The following is a 16,454-nucleotide window of genomic DNA, read 5'->3' as shown; positions in this document are numbered from 1 at the left end:
GTGTAAATAAGATAAAATGTTGTCAAACATGCGTTAGTTCCTGATGTCATACTCAAATCTTCCCGAAACCAAAAACCATCTGTCAGAGATATGATGTGTTATTATTCAGTACCACTCTCTATTAAGGTACCTTTAAAAAGGTAGATCATTTCTACCCCTTACCAAGCACTCCTTTTAGATTGCCAGGTTGTGAAAAGATTCTTGGACAGGCAATTATTCACCTCTAGACTGACACCGACCGCTCCAGTGGAGCTTTTGACTTCTGACTTTGTTGAGAGGTGCTGCAGAGCATGAGTATTGGAAAGATTTATGATTTAAAACTTGATGGACTGTTGGAGGAGAAAAGGCATCCTTATTAACCCAACATAATTTACCGTTTAATTGCAAATTTACTAACATTTGTTTCCAACGTTTGTTTTTATAACCTTGTACCCCCCCACCAAAAAAAAACCAATGGATGCAAGCATTAGTAAGTAATTTATTAACATTCTGTTAAGTGAATAGTAGTTAAATGTATGAAATGCGTTGGTATTTACTGTGTCGTAGTGTTAATCAAATATTGAATGTCCTGTGTTCTACCCTATGATTGACTGTGTGAATGGTCATGAATCCACATTTCATGTTCCTTCCTAAATTTATTGGCAAACCATCACATCAAGGTCTGTCAATCCTCGTGACTAAAGCAGCGTCTAAATATATCTCGTAGCTGTTAAGATTTTGGGTTTGTCTTAGATTTCTGGACGTGTATGATATTTTTTATTGGCTGCACATCCCAGCGAAGCCCTGCCTTCTGGAGATGAGATATAGCCTCCTGCCGGATTACAGCCTATACGCAGCCAGCGGAGGTTTTATTCTGTTTGCATGAGGAAAACATCGTGTCTGAAAGCTGTCACATGGGGCCAAGGAGGAAAAAAATCGCTTCCTGAAATGATCCCCGTCACTGGCTGTGTGTTGTTGTTGTTTTAGTTTCTCTAACGTTATCTCGCATCGCGCTTTATTTTCCGTCCCCGATCTTTTGGCCGAGTGTCGTTGCCGATGATGATCAGCAAAGTTAAGAACGCGATGTCCACTCTGGTGGGAGGGATGATGCCGCACGGACACCACCACCACCACAACCATCACTCAGGTGGGGGCCAGACCTGCGGACCGGACAGCCTGCCGCCGCGCTTCCCCTACGGTCGGCCGGATTTCTTGGACCTCACCCCGGAGCTCCTGCAGTACTCCACGGAGCACGCATCGCGGCCGGTGCTCACGTTAAAGAGAGGCAGCAGGCTTCCCTGGGGGACGGGATACGCAGAGTGAGTGGGACAAAGACGTTCACTGTAAAAAAAAATCATGCACATGACCAAACATTATGATTTTGTCATTGTCCTGATGAGTGTCGGGCCTGTGTTTCTGCAGCTTCAGCGGCTCCGAGCGCACTGCAGCAGCCAGATGATGGCCAATATGGCCTTTTCTTATTGTAGTACAGTGTTCCTCCCCTGAGCTGCTGTAAATGATGTAAATTTGGAACAGTGTCTGCGCTGTAATTAGACAAAACGCGTCCTGTCATGACTCTATGACATTTTTGTTCAAAGATCAAAGAGTAATACTAGAAATGCAAGGCCATACAGAAGTGAAAGCAGGAAATGTCTACCTCTTAACAAGTCTCACCGTTTCTAACTGGCCTTTCTGTGTCTTCATACATTGGTGGCGTTTTTCACAGTTAAAAAAAACCTCAGTGCTGCTTCAGTTTCTTTCTCTTTGTGCCCAGCTTGTTATTTCTCCTTTTTCCTGCACACTCAAAGAGCCTCTGCTCCTGTGTTTGATTTTAGCACTTTTGGTGATTTCATCTTTGTCTCATAAAAATGGTTTAGTGGCCACATGAAGCACTGGCCATTCACAATTGTGTGCAGTGCAGAACTCCACTCTCCTCCTGTCCTTGGATTTACTGCAGGTGCTTTCATACTCCAGTACACCTGCAATAGGCTACTCACAGGTAGAAACAATGCAGCACCCTTTCATTCACACCATTGGCCAGAATGTGCTGTTCAGGCGATTTCCGCTGAGGAAAAACACTTTCAGACATTCCACTCTCCCACAGGGGGGAGTTAGGCAGGGCTGAATAGCTTCAGTCCTACAGTATGTGGGCTATACCCCTCCTGCCTGTCCTCCAGGACCCTGGATGGAGACAGAAAAACAGGCTGACTCATGCAGAGAGTCTCAAGGGGGCAGGGGGGAGATTTGTGACGACAGCCGTCTCAGAAGAGTGAATGAGAGAGGTCAAGTGAGGATGCTGTAATGCAAAAAGGGAGGTTATTGTGTGGGAATGTGCACCATCATCAGTGCTGTCATCTGCATTCTGCAGCAAATCACTTTAGATGTAAGTCACTGAACAAAACTATAATCACAGCATTAGCGGTGCAGTTTACAAGACACCATAATCAGCTGACCTGTTCATGCATCAGCTGTTCGTGCTTATCTACTACAGAGAGTGTAAAAATACAAATAGTCCGCACCCATCGGTGTTATCTCATTTAATGCAAGTGCCCTGTGAATTCAAAACTCCCAAGTAAATGTTGCTGAAAACACTCATTGATCCCAAATTATTGCTGCAATCGGGTTGTAAAGGTACACGCGAGTGAATGTATGGCAGTGTTTATTTGGGACTGGTCAGTTATTAATTCACTTACATGGCTGATGTGGCTCTGATACGGCCATTCAGAGCTCTCAAAAGCTGGTAAATCAACTGTGATGTGTGTAGACTGTTCAAAACATGGATAATAAATGATTTTGAACCAATCTGGCTGAAATTACGACCTCCACAGTGTGAGGTTAATCTACTGGAGCATCTATCAGCTCCATCCCTATTGTCTGGCACAATGATAGCCAAACAGAGCGGGCGGATGGCCGCCCTGGTGGCTTACATCCAGACTCTGTGCAACTTCTCCAGTTTGATATCACTTAATTAGTGTCCTGTGTGTCATTCTTGTGGTAATGAGGATTCATGGTTGTTGTTGGGTTGTCTTGGCTCGGCATCACACTGATGAGAGCAGTTTTTTGTTCTACAAACGTATACATACATACATGAGGTCTGATTTCAAAGGGAATTTGAAGTGTGAGCCTAAGATCGGTCTGTAGTTTTACCACCATGTTGCTATGGGATACTCCAGGTAATGAGTCTAAATGATGGTGCTGTATAACATTGTGTCAGCATAAACATGTGAATGTGCTTATGATGAGCTAGCTGATGAGTGCTTGTGTCAAATGCCTGTTTAATACCATTTGATATGGAGGCACACGTCCAGGTCCTTCCATAATCGTAACATAGTGTGCAAGGAAGTAAAGCCTCAGAAATGAGTAGTCCTGCACCCAGGATCATTTTTAGAAATGTTTTCCTGGACAACCATTCTTGTTTCAAGCCACAATAAGCTTGATGACAAGCCTGAATAATATTGCTGTGTATACGCAATCTGTAGCATCATACATAATACATTGTTGTATGATATAATCACTCCATGGCTGTCATTAATAATACAGGAATAAACAGATGTTAGGAGAGCGTAACAGTAAATAAAGAGAAGCTTTCAAAGCCCTCCATGATCCTGAAGTCAATTAACAAGTAGGGAAAATAGATGGATGACTTTTTAACTGTTTAAAATAATTTCATACTGGAAAAATAGGGATACATGACACTGTTGTTTACATTAAATCAAAAGTTAAAATCACATAAAATCTCATGAGATTTGGAACAGTTTCTATTGTGCTTTGCAATGAACGTTCAGTACAGGTGAGATTAATTCTACTGAACACAATGAGAGTGACGTTGTCTTTGTCAGGTCTCGCCTGTCGGTTTTCATTTCTGCATTGCACCATGTACCATGTACCATGCACCATGACAAGCAACTTCCTCTCCCTGAAAAGGAATTCAGAGTATGACTGGATTAATTCCTCATACTACACATGAAGACTTTACTTTTAGACTACAGAAGACTTTATGTACTGGCCCTGCAGTGTTTGTCTATCTTCCAACTTTCAGCTTGAGGTAGTTTCATTCAGCAATAACCATGGATTTATCTTTTTCATATTTAAAAGTATTGGAAAACTCTTCTCAAACAGCCCACTGTTATACTCTGAAATGTGTTTATAGTGCATAGTGTGTATATGAGCAGAGAGATAAGATACACACCCAGAACCAGCCAGACTACATAGTACATAGTTTTATTTGAAGCTCTATATTGACCAGTAGTTAGGCCACAAGCAACCTAAGCAAGAAACATTTGCATAAACTATCAGCAACTCCAAATCTGAAAGGACTACTTCAGAGGTGTTTTCTTTCACTGTGACACTCTGACTGAACCACAAAGCTGTTTTCACATCACTAAAACGGCCTTTCCTCAGTAGGAGGATATGATGAGACATGAAGTGGATTGCAACATTTATGTGAACAACAGCTGTATGTAGAGTGGTTGTCAATTTTTTTTTCTAAGAGATGTTAAACAACACCAAACTTCCACAGACAGACATTTCTATTAAATTTATGACGTTAAAAGGTCCAGCCGCTGAAATTAAAGAATTTACTGTAACTCTCAACTTCTGCTTTTGAACTATCCTTGCATAATAAACTGTAGCAGGGTTGAAATAGAGAAATACTTTTTTAACAAACATGACCAGTGTGTTTCTCAGTCACAAGCTGTGGAAACATATGACCAAAACGCAGATATGTGAGAGTGTTGGGTCAAGTTAAAGGAAGGCTAGAGCTCCTGGTTTAGAATCACATCCTCCCACACAGCCGACATTATGTTCAATTATAGCTCATTGAGCACATGTGACTGCTTTCAGAAAACACAATAATTGCTGATTCTTTACTGTGGGATTGGTGAAACATTATTACACTGCAAAAATGTAGGAAGAGGACATTTACTTTCAAACTCAAAGTAGTCTCTCCTCAAATCAAGTGCAAAAATGATTTAAGGTTTCTAGTTAGTTTCATTTTAGGTTCTCATTTCTCATGATTGTTACTATTGTAAAATATGTTAATTTGAAAAAACAATGTGAAATCATCTTGAGAAGAGTAACATTATAAGATAGTACTTTCAATTTGCTATTTTAACTGTTTTTTTTTCCAGCTAGACAAACAGTCTGTAGGCCTCCTATGGCTCACAGCACAGATTCGCCCAAAAACAGAAAAACAAAAAGCATATACTCTGTGTTTGTTGCCAGCCTTTACATAAACCTCATAGCTTCAGTGCAGTTTTCTGCCAGCAGTCAGCCTTTATAGACAGCATATGACCTCAACAAAAGGACCAAGCACTTAGTTAAGTCAGAGTGAAGCTACAGTAAACCAAGCAATAAGCAGGCCTCAGCCAAAAAAATGGGCTGGCAGAACATTGTGGATTTGCTGTGATCATATTCCAATAGAGATGAAGAGTTTTTTCTCTCCAGCCCTTCCTCCAGATATCTGAAAATGTCCTGTCTTTGGCAGAAAGTAGACAACAATCAGGCAACTTTAAATTCTTCCCTGTCATTAGTCCTAATGCAGAGAGAGCAGTGCAGGACACTGTGGTGCCTGTCCACTGCTTTCAACTGATTATCAAGTGAAAGGGGTTTTTTTTATAATCCAGATTTGGGCGGTGATTGCATTTTGTGCCTCACATTCAGTGTTCTCTGATATCAAAGCTGCTGGACGGCCAGCAACCATTTTCTGTTATGATTGTGAGAGGTCAAAGGTCTTATTTTGATGAGATTTATACCCTGGTTTTCTCTCATCTCCTTTGTTTGATGTTTGACGGTACAGTTTGTCCTCTATCCCTTGCACTACCAGGTTCCCTTTCATTTTTGGTCTCTTATGGTTTTTTCCCCCTTCCTCTGATGATCCCAGCAGTAACTGATAAATTACTAATCCCTCCTATGCAGAAGTTTCTGAGGGTATCTTAATGACAATACTTGAATTACTGGAATTCTGCAATAGGTATTATGACGTATTATCCAACTAATGTGGCATTTATCTATAATTGAGACTGAAAATGTTATGTAATATGCAGCATGAGGTCCAAACTGCAGCATGTTCAATTCTGTCTTGTGGCAGCTTAAAGCACCGTGCCAATAGATTTTTGTGTGTTGTAGTCCATTTACCACAAAGTGCATATTCTTTGCTACCTGTTTTTGCAAAACATGCTGTGTTTTATATTTTGTATATGCTTTTTTTCCCTAGTGTTAAAGGCAGGCATAGATGAGCAGTGGGTAATTAAATTTGGTATTAAGAGATTTTAATTGCATGGTAATGCAGTTAAAGCTGCAGTAATCAGTATTTTTATATTAACACGTGATGTGACAGGTGTTGCTTCTAGTGACGAACCCATAGATAATTATCTCTCCCCACATTTCAGCTCGTTGTTTTGGTTTTACAGACTTCCGCTCTGATAAATCTCATTTCCAGCTGCACCAGGAAGCTACTTTCAGTGGAAAAACTTTAATAAACTCACTGTATGCTACTCACCCAGCACCAAAGGAGCGGCAGAGTTAGCATCTAGTAAGTGAACATAGTTGCGCATTTTGCGACTAAGAGCCCGATATTTCCCTCAGGGGTTGGTGGAGAGCAAAACAGAGCAAAGCAACTCCAAATGAATGCTAATAGTACTTTGCATGTGTTGGCTGTGTAAATAAGCAACACTTTAAAGGTGATATTACATCATTGTTGTGTTGAGCTTTTACTGTGCTCCCAAGTGGCAAAAAAAATCAATTAATGGAGGTTTAATATGCAGAATGATCTGAAAAGTCTGCACCATGTAAGCATACAGTCAAATAACCCATCACTTTAATCCACGATGGATTACATTACAACTCCACCAAGTTTCAAGAATCTCCTTATTGATTTTCTAAGTGAATATGGAATGGAAACCAGTGACTGCCTCAGATCGTAACAAAAACTTCACACTATGCACTTGAAAGTGTTTGACAACAAGATGAAATAAATGTGAATTATCAAACCAGAACATGCAAAAATGCTGGCATGGTCAAACTAAACTGTGCAACCTACTTACAGATTTCACTGTGTAACTAGATTATGTTTTTTTTTTCACTAATTTTACTCTTTTACGTTCACAAACCTGCAAAGCACATTTTCTCCCAGCTTCACCAATCCTTGCATCACTGCTCTTCACTGGTGCCTCCAGTGAACTCTGCTGCAGCATATACAAGGATGGATGATGCTGCTGGAGTATGAAACAGTGCATTACTCTAAAGCCATTATCCTCCACAGGCATCAGCTCATAATAAAAACACTTAATTCTGCCTGCAAGTTCCCTCTGGGACACGACTGCATCCTGCCCCACTTTTTACCTCACTGTTCTGCTCTCGCTCCATCTTTCTGGCTGCTGTTATGTTTTCATGTGGTTAGAGGGATGAGAGCAAACACAATAAATCATCTGACTCCAGGCTCACCTTTCTTCCTCGCTTCTTTTTCCATCAGGGTGATCAATGCGGGGAAGAGCATGCTGAATGAGGACCAGGCCACTTGTGAGAAAGTGTTTGTGAAGAAGCCGAGCGGCAAACACAGAAACTCCACTCTGTTGGAGGACAGTGGGGTGAGCGAAGGGCTGACTCTCGTACATCAACACAGGAGTCAGGGAATGAGAGATGAAATGTCTAGTTGAAGGCTGACAACACCACTAAATGACCAGAGACGATGTTTTTTAATCCAGCGTCAGTTTACACACACTTGAACCATGAGTGGGTCCAAAGACCACAGGCCAAAATTATAGTTTTGTAATCTTTCTAAATACATTTACTCTTCAGGTCAGTATAACTGTTTTAGACCTACTACCCCTGAAAAACATGTACACACACACACACACACACCTGCCCTCCATTTGGTATAAACGAATTACATCATCCCTTGCTGTACCCCTCCCCCACTCGAGTCTAGCATCAGAGGGGTAAGCAGATGTCTTGCGCCTGTTCATCTGTTAGTCAGTCAGGCCAACTCAGCTTGTAAACATGCCTGCAAACACAAAAGGTGGGAACGCCTCTCCCTGTTCCACTGCATCAGAATAGAAATAGGACATTTTTCCTGTTGGTCTTTTCATCACATGTAGTTCCTGTCAGGATAGATATCACATTTTTATGGTAGTAATCTTTATGTTTTTGTGTGTGTGTGTGTGTGTACTGTTCTAGTACTGAAACACTGTTGTTCTATATTGTTTTAGAATTGTTTTATACCATGTAAGTAAAGTTCACAATAAGATTTGTCTATTTTGCCAGCTTTCCCATAATATTATAATCTAGATTTACTGCAGCTGCGATTTAGTAAGACCGGAAATGGAAGAAACATATTGCTTAGCATTAAAAATTCTACCAGCTGCAGTCCCAGAGCCTGTAAACCCTCACAAATCTGTGCCTTCTGCTCAGAGTTGTAATCTCATGGGGAGATTTTTAAGCCACACCCATAGCCATTATTATTGTTCAGTTATTTTATATTTTACTACAACTGCTTCCTTTATTTAATACATTCTTATGTCTGTATAACTGTGTAGGAAGGCACAGGAATTCCTCTGCACTTCTGGGGAGTGTTCGATGGACATGCAGGTTCTGGAGCCGCGATCATGGCCTCCAAACTTCTTCACCGCCTCATCAGAGACCGTCTGGGAGAAATCTTCCACCTGCTGGAGAATCCCACCAGTGCGCCTCCTATCTGCTTGGCCAAGAACGGCAGCCCGTACCAGGTGGAGACGAAGAAAGGAGCTGCACAGGAACCGGAGGACCCCGATGCTGTCAACGACTCCTCCATACGCTTTCACATGGAGAAGGTTGTCAGTTTGGAGAGTCTGGTGATGGGAGTCATAGAGACTGCCTTCAAACAGATGGTGAGCAGATGATGATGATGACTAACAAAGCATGTTAGAAAACAAGGCAACACTAATTTGCATATTTCAAGCTCAGTGAACCTAATTTTGCCTCTTAGATCGAGGCAAAGTTAGGAAGACACAACTTTGACAGCTGTGACGCAACCTTCTGTCACAGCTTTTTTGTGTGGATGTTATTGTGAATAGATGTCCAAACCTGAGGATTAACCCAAGGCAAATCTGCTTGGTCTCAGTTAGAAAAGATATCTCTGATGCAACCTCACTTTCTGGCCTAGATTATACGATTAATGTCCCATAGGTTATATATTCTTCAAAGCGTCCTTGTTCTTCTCCAGGAGAACTGCTTTTTTGTTTTAAATATGAATATGCATGGCGAAAATAATGAGCTCTTCAGTGAGAAGAGAAGTGAAGGGATTTTGTGGCCTTTTGCTTTTACTTAGATTTTTCTCACTTTGTTTCAGGATGACCTCATTGAAAAGGAAAAATCGTCCTATGCCATCTCTGGTGGGTGTTGTGCCTTAGCTGCCATTCATTTAATGGGGAAACTCTATGTAGCCAATGCTGGAGATAGCAGGTGAGTCAAACAGCAAAACAGGGAAGACCATAAGATGTATTACCCAGAAATTTATTAAAACTGCCTGAACATTTAACATAAAAATGGGGTTTTATAAAGACAGCAAATCAAATTCTCTTTACCTCCTCACTGCACACTGTACTCGTGGAAAATCTTTTCCCACAAAGGATCTTCTTGTGCCCCCTGGGGTTCATTTTGCACACTGCAGCATCATGTAACCCACTTCTACCAACACTCTTACGGACCAACTTACTTTTATGAGCTGTTTGTGTAAAATAAAATAATAAGGAAATTGTGGTTTTGTCATCTCACTCCTGTGTCCCCATCCCTCTTTCTCTCTGCAGGGCCATAATCATACGAAATAATGAAGTTATTCCCATGACTAATGAATTCACACCTGAGTCAGAGAGGCAGCGTCTACAGTATCTGGTATTCTTTATCTTTTATGTCAGATAAATTGTATTTTTACCAACAGACATACAGATTAACAGCACAGGAGATTGTTTTCGATCTTGTGCGTGCTTATCAAGATGGAAAGGTTGAGTGAACTTCTACTGATAATAAAGTTGAGCTGAAGATGATAAGTAAGCAACCTGTATAACAGGAAGGAAACCCTGCATCACATTGAAATAAACTGACGTTCATCAGTTGCCTGTTTTAGCAGCCGGTTGTAGTTCTGAGTCACAGAGTGGGTGGATTATGTTTGCTGCTAAAACAGGGAGCTGTTTTGTGCCTACAGTATATAGCACACAGCACCACAGGCCCTCTGTAACACATGCAATCTTAGAGCCTTTCTTGTCTTAGAAATTCTACTGAGTTGTGACAGACATTTAGGCTTAAGTAAAGCTTTTTATACGGTAGTTTGATGTGACCTGCCCCATTTTTTTGTGTGTGTCACTCCAGGGCTTCCTGAGGCCAGAGCTTCTGGGTAATGAGTTCACTCACATTGAGTTCCCTCGTAGGATCCAGCACAGTGAGCTGGGCAAAAAGATGCTCTACAGAGACCACACCATGACTGGCTGGTAAACCTGGGAACCTTTAACCGTTAAATACTTTTCATGGACACTTCATTCTGGACTGAGAATTCTGTAATTGTTCAGAACTGTTGGTTGTCTTTTTTTGATTAATCAAATATACATTTAGGTAAATATTGAGGTTACAATGACATAGAAAAAAAGAAAACCAGTAACTATTCATGTCTGGATTCAGTAACTTGAGATCTGTTTGTTGTTTTGTTGTAGGGCTTATAAGACAATCGTTGAAGATGATCTGAAATTCCCCTTGATATATGGTGAAGGAAAAAAGGTATGAAACTCCTGATATATTGTACTCTATCGTAGTCTATTGTGACGTTTTCTAAATGATAAGTACACATAGTCTAACAAATAAACTGTATAATAAAGTGTGGGGTCATGTTGTCTATTTAATTTTGTTTCTTATGCAGATTGATTTCATTGAAATGTCAATTGCAAAGCATTTTTACATCTTCAAGTTGTTTGCTACGTTCTGTAGTGTGTGTGTGTGTGTGTGGGTGGAAATGAGACCTGCTGAATGTTTTCATTTATGTCTTAGAGAACCTAGAACTGAAGCACATCCCGGAACAATGACCTACATTGCGGTGTTTGTGCGTGTGTCTCCACTGAATTTGTGCATCTGCGTCAATGTGCAATGTGTGTCTGTACCCGCAGGCTCGTGTCATGGCGACAATCGGAGTGACTCGCGGGTTGGGAGATCATGACCTGAAGGTGTACAACTCCAACATTTACATCAAGCCCTTCCTCTCATGTGTTCCTGAGGTGGGTTTCAGGAGTGAGAAGCAGCTCTGGGTGTCTTTTGAGAAGTCACATCAGCATTGGCACTTTAGCCACCTTAGTGTCTTAGTGTCCTTATTGTTTGCAGTGAAGGTGGTCCATTTCTTCCTTCCTGTGGGTAAATGTCAGTTTTTCCATATATCTAGTCATTTTTGATGACAAAGAGGCTTCGCTGTATGCTTATTTTTAGGTATCGTGTTTTTGCAGGCATACTGTATATCTTGCTGTCAGGAAGGATCTCATAACCTAAAATGGTTCTTAAACATACGGTATATTCTCCTAAAATACGTTAATCCTTTCACAGAAGATGTGGAAATGATTGGCCTTCATGTCACACAGTCTCCAGCACTGCTGCTGAGTGTGAAGTTTATTTTTAATGGGAGGTGTGATGAAAAGCATCATGAATTCTTCCCACCAAATTCCATGATGATATTTCCTGCGTTTACAGTGTAGAACAAAACTGAGTACATCTTTGTACAATATCATTAAAATTTTAGTGATAGACTACATTGGAAATACAGACCCCAAAGTACAACCTGCAACTAAAACAATGACAAATGTGATTTCCAAATAACACTAACTGCATGAACAATGCTAATGATATAACCCATAATAATAACCCATGAATACCGCAGCTTTTTCAGTTTTGGCCTGGGTTATGTCTAATGCAACATGGCTCCACAAGGTAACAAAGTACCTGAACAAGTAAGAAACCATACTGTGAGACTTCAAAGATAGGAGAGAATAAAAGAGTATCAACAGGCTACTGAACACAAGCCCAGACAGCTGCAGCAGCGGTTAGGAGGTAGAGGAAGAGCCATACTAACAATAACAGACAGTGCAGTGGCCATCTTTGAAAAATGACACCACTCACAATTTGCCGTTTACCCAGCCTTGCATTGAAAAACAGACTGGTAAGTGCTTCTGACTTGGATTATCTGTGGAAACTGGTGTTTCAGTGGGTGATCAGACAGTGCAAAGGTTGCTACATGGAATCTTCCTCTACCGACGGTGTCCAAGAAGAAAGCCATTGCTTGCAAAACAAGATTAAATTTTGCCAAAAATCATGAAGATAAGCCTGATGAATATTGGCAGCACATTCTTTGGTCAGATGAAACCCAAATAAATTTGCGTGGCTCAGATGGGGTTGAGCAGGTTTTGCGTGGACCTGGCCACGACTACCACAGTGCTGACTGTGAAACATGTAGGTGGGAGTGTGCTGATATGGCGCTGCATGAGCACAAAAAGTGTAGGAGGATACACAAATACTGAATGAAAAGATGAGTCCCAGTCTCAGGAGGCTTGAAGAGTAAAATAGAAAAACAGAAAAAAATATGACCTGACCAAGTATGTCCCCTGACTTGAATCCAAGTTATAGAAGGTCTGTGGTGCTGTGTGCTTCTAATTTTTGTATTTTAGAGTTTAAAATACCTTCTACCTCTCTTGTTACATTTTATTTTGCATTTCCTGCTCAAGCTCAGCATCACAGGGATCACAGCATCAAGCCTTTATTTCGTAAACGTAGCTTATCTGGCTTTATCAAGCTTCTTGTCAGTCATTTGGTGGTTCAGTTTAATGTCAAAAAAATGTCAGTGAACATGAGCAGCTTTACTACAGCAAGTGGAGGTTATGTCCCTTGCATGCCAGTATACATTTGCTAATCCTCCAGCACTAATAAACACTCAACAGAAAATGATGACTGCCTTTTTAATGCAAAATGGTTTGAAAAATCATAACAGGGTGATGAATCAAATATCAAAAATATGTCTGTCAATCACAGGTGAAAGTTTATAACCTGGATGAGAACAAACACGGCCCAGACGACGTCTTGGTTATGGGTACAGATGGACTGTGGGACGTAACAACGGACAGGGAAGTGGCAGATGCTGTGTCAGCCTACTTATCCTGCTGTGACCCCTCTGATCCCATGAGGTATGCAGTCTGCCAAATAATCCTTTACATTAGGCTTTTGTTCTCGCTTATACTCTGTCATGTGCTGTGTGAGCATGTTTGTGAAAATGAAATGAGAGCTGCTGTTTCATAAACCCACTGTAATGTCAGTGGTGTACTGTTGTACTCAGTTTGTCCACTAGGTGCTGACAAAACTTTAGGTATCCAGCAAAATTCTTCTTATAGTTTTAGTATATTTATATATATTTATATTAGTATAACCATCTATAAGAATGAATTAAACATGTATTTTTTTAATCATACATTATTATGTAGCCGTAAGCAGATAAGAGAACATTTTCAAGTGTATAGTAATGTACAGTTTTTCTAGCAGCTATAATTTCACCTATGAAGACAAGTGGACACTTTATTAGGTACACCTGTACAATCTAATGGAATCTAATACATAAAGTCTAATTTTATGATGCATTATTTTATATGTTGTTCATTATTGGTTTCTATACCAGAATCCAGTCATGGATGCTTCACGGGAGGAGTTAAAGATGTTTGCAAATACATCAATAAACTCTTTAAAAGACCTCAGGTCTACTTGAAACCACATTGTTTGTTATAAGCCATTTATTAAATGGTTATATAGTGCTTAAAGTGTTACACTTAGCTATTTTCTACCCTCAACAATGACAAAAAGCATCTGAGAACATGTACTACATATACACTTTTGTCACAGTATGCTGATAACCACAGTGGCAGGGCAGGACCCAAAAACAGAATCACAAGTCAGGTTGATGTAGTGAAGCCACTTTTAATGTGAAATAATTGGCTTACACAACAATAATAGGCGTAAACAGATGAACAAACATGCAGCTGGTAACAAAACTTTTACCAGCAGTCACGAAGGAAAACGCTGGAGAACAAAAGCAGATGAAGTGACCAGGAACTGGTAACAAAGGCAGCTTTAAATACAGACTGGGGAGCTGAGGTAATTGGGCATAGGTGTGTGAGCAGAGAGGGAAACACAGATGACTGCAAATGTGAAACAGGGAAGCAGGTGGATGAGACAGGAAAAAAGTTTGGGGGGAGCTGGTGGGTGGCTGAAGAATGGCAGATCTGGGGAAATGAAGGGGACAACATAGCCTAGGGGGTAATGAGCAAGGGCCAGAGACAGGGGCTGAGGGGAACTGGGAAGCAGATTGTGACAACTTTATATTTCTACTTCACTATATTTCAAAGGAAAATATTGTACTTTTTATGCCACTACAATCATTTGATCGCTTGATTTGTTTCTTTTCATATTGAGATTTTATAAGAGAAAATATATGACAAGCTTATAAAACACAAAAATATCTTTTTGGCTTGTGACCCTTGAATGAAACAGGGTCTAATTGGCACCTCTTATGAAGTTCAGATGCGTGTGCTTGTCTTAAATGACAGTGTATCTCACTGCTGTAATGACTGTTTTTGTGTGTTACACAGGTATACGCTGGCAGCCCAGGACCTGCTGATGAGATCTCGAGGAGTGCTGAAAGAGCGTGGCTGGAGGCTACCCAATGATAAACTGGGCTCAGGTGATGACATAACTGTGTTTGTCATCCCGCTGGCAGGGCATGAGTCAGAGACATGACGAGGAGCTGTAGTGACCGCTATGACAGAGCTGACTCTTTAGGGTCCTTCCCGCAGTCCCTCCAAGCTCCCTTAACCCTGGACCGATGGGGCAGCGGGAGATAAAAACACCTTTGTCATAGGGAGGACTTGGGTCTGAGCAGCACCTTCATAAACCACTAGATCAGACCCTGTCCCAGCTGTGTCATTCAGCCTCACCCAGGATCCCATCTCTTTTGGTTTTGGTCATGTAACAAAAGATTTTCAGTGAAATTTTTAGAGAAGTCACAATCTGTTTCCCAGACCTGTTGTTTGTGATGATTGCCAGTGAAAATTAAACCCTTGTAGTATTTTTCTTTCCTGTTTATGTTCAAGGTTGGGCCGTTCCTCAGACCTTTGAACAGATTGTTCATTTTCATGTCATGACATAAATGTGACTCTCTTTTTTTTTTTTTTAAACTTAACAAACAAAAAAGCCTCCCGCAGTTTTACAATCATAATTTGTAAAGGGGATTGCAGTAGAGAATGTGAGGAAACCAAAGAGATGATGCTTAGCAGAAGGATGGAAATCTCTTAAAATAAATACATAAACGATAAAACAAAAAAAAAAATCATCTGATTTATGTCTGTACATTAAAGAAGCATGGAGGGCATAAAAACAGTGGAATGGACCTTTACCGCACTGGACCCAAACAGAATCTGCTGAGTCCACGTTGCTGTGTTTCCCCTGTTTCAGTGATGATGAATGAATGACGACACTTTAGGCACTTGAAGACTGTTGCACTTGCTCTGTGGTAGCCTGTTGATTTGTGATACCTTTTTATTGAATGTGCTCATAGATGATTTGTTTTATTTTTGGTCATTACAATGAGGAGAACAGAGGGATATACTGTTCATTAAAAAACACACACAAAGCAACATTTGGATGATTTGTTTGATTTTATTACACATTTTCTTTGTTTAGCCCTCAGAAAAGAAAGTAAATTGTTCTCCATAAATGTGTTGGTATAGTAAGATGTGATAAACTTCACACATATGCCTTACTAAGAGGTGAGGTGAATTTAAGAGATTTTTTTCTTCAGATGCACTAAATTTGATCATTGTAGAAGTGGCGAAGAACATTGTATGCCATTAAACGTACCATATACCTCTTTTGTACCATTTTTATTAAGTCATGTTCTTATTTAGATTATCCATATATTTTTGAAGACAACTTTGGTTGTAAGCAGTATCAGAAGTTTTATTTTTATGTTTATATCCATACTTGTTTAGGATGATGGTGTGTCCTAGAATGTGAGCTATCAAAGTGTGAGGTAGAGGGATAATATGTACCAGCTTAGAAATAAATCTGATTTTTCCCATTTGTTTGGAATATGTTTTATTTACGCTGTTGTGTCACGGACTCTCAGACCCACGTATTTCTCAAAAGGAAATGAACGTAATGAGTCACAATAGTTCACTGAGTCTGTTACTGACATTTACTCTGTTTGACTAAGAGGAAGGTTTAGACCCCTAAGAAGAGCAGATTTTTTCTCATGCTGATCTGACCTGAAAGAAGAAACAGCTTTATACACACACACCTCACACTGATCAGGGAATAATCATTTCTCCTGCTGTGGTCCAGCTTATGGAACATTCCTGTCACAGTTATAAGTGATCTTATTGGAGACTGTGATGTTTGAGTGAGGATGACTGTGGTGCAGCTGAAAAATGGCA

General features: G+C 40.4%; 1 protein-coding gene across 1 annotated transcript; it reads left to right on the top strand.

Moving 5' to 3' along the window:
* Positions 1-745: 745 nt before the first annotated feature.
* Positions 746-16,099, top strand: ppm1j (protein phosphatase, Mg2+/Mn2+ dependent, 1J). The gene is made up of 10 exons (XM_041034669.1): positions 746-1,298; positions 7,451-7,565; positions 8,514-8,843; positions 9,305-9,417; positions 9,762-9,846; positions 10,321-10,439; positions 10,659-10,722; positions 11,106-11,213; positions 13,009-13,160; positions 14,613-16,099. Exons 1-10 carry the CDS (start codon positions 1,036-1,038, stop codon positions 14,758-14,760), a joined length of 1,497 nt encoding a protein of 498 aa, XP_040890603.1. The 5' UTR covers positions 746-1,035; the 3' UTR covers positions 14,761-16,099.
* The last annotated feature ends 355 nt before the right edge of the window (positions 16,100-16,454 follow it).

The sequence above is a fragment of the Toxotes jaculatrix genome, chromosome 3 (genome assembly GCF_017976425.1).
Source record: "Toxotes jaculatrix isolate fToxJac2 chromosome 3, fToxJac2.pri, whole genome shotgun sequence".
Lineage (NCBI taxonomy): Eukaryota > Metazoa > Chordata > Actinopteri > Toxotidae > Toxotes > Toxotes jaculatrix.
Note: the sequence above shows the minus strand (reverse complement) of the source record. Positions and strands in the feature narration are given on the sequence as shown.

Bases quoted from the DNA above. Each gene is read 5' to 3' on its own strand.
- ppm1j (XM_041034669.1), top strand. From the start codon at position 1,036: ATGATGATCAGCAAAGTTAAGAACGCGATGTCCACTCTGGTGGGAGGG. The intron at 9,418-9,761 runs GTGAGTCAAACA...TTCTCTCTGCAG, and splicing joins GCCAATGCTGGAGATAGCAG to GGCCATAATCATACGAAATA. The intron at 11,214-13,008 runs GTGGGTTTCAGG...TGTCAATCACAG, and splicing joins TCCTCTCATGTGTTCCTGAG to GTGAAAGTTTATAACCTGGA.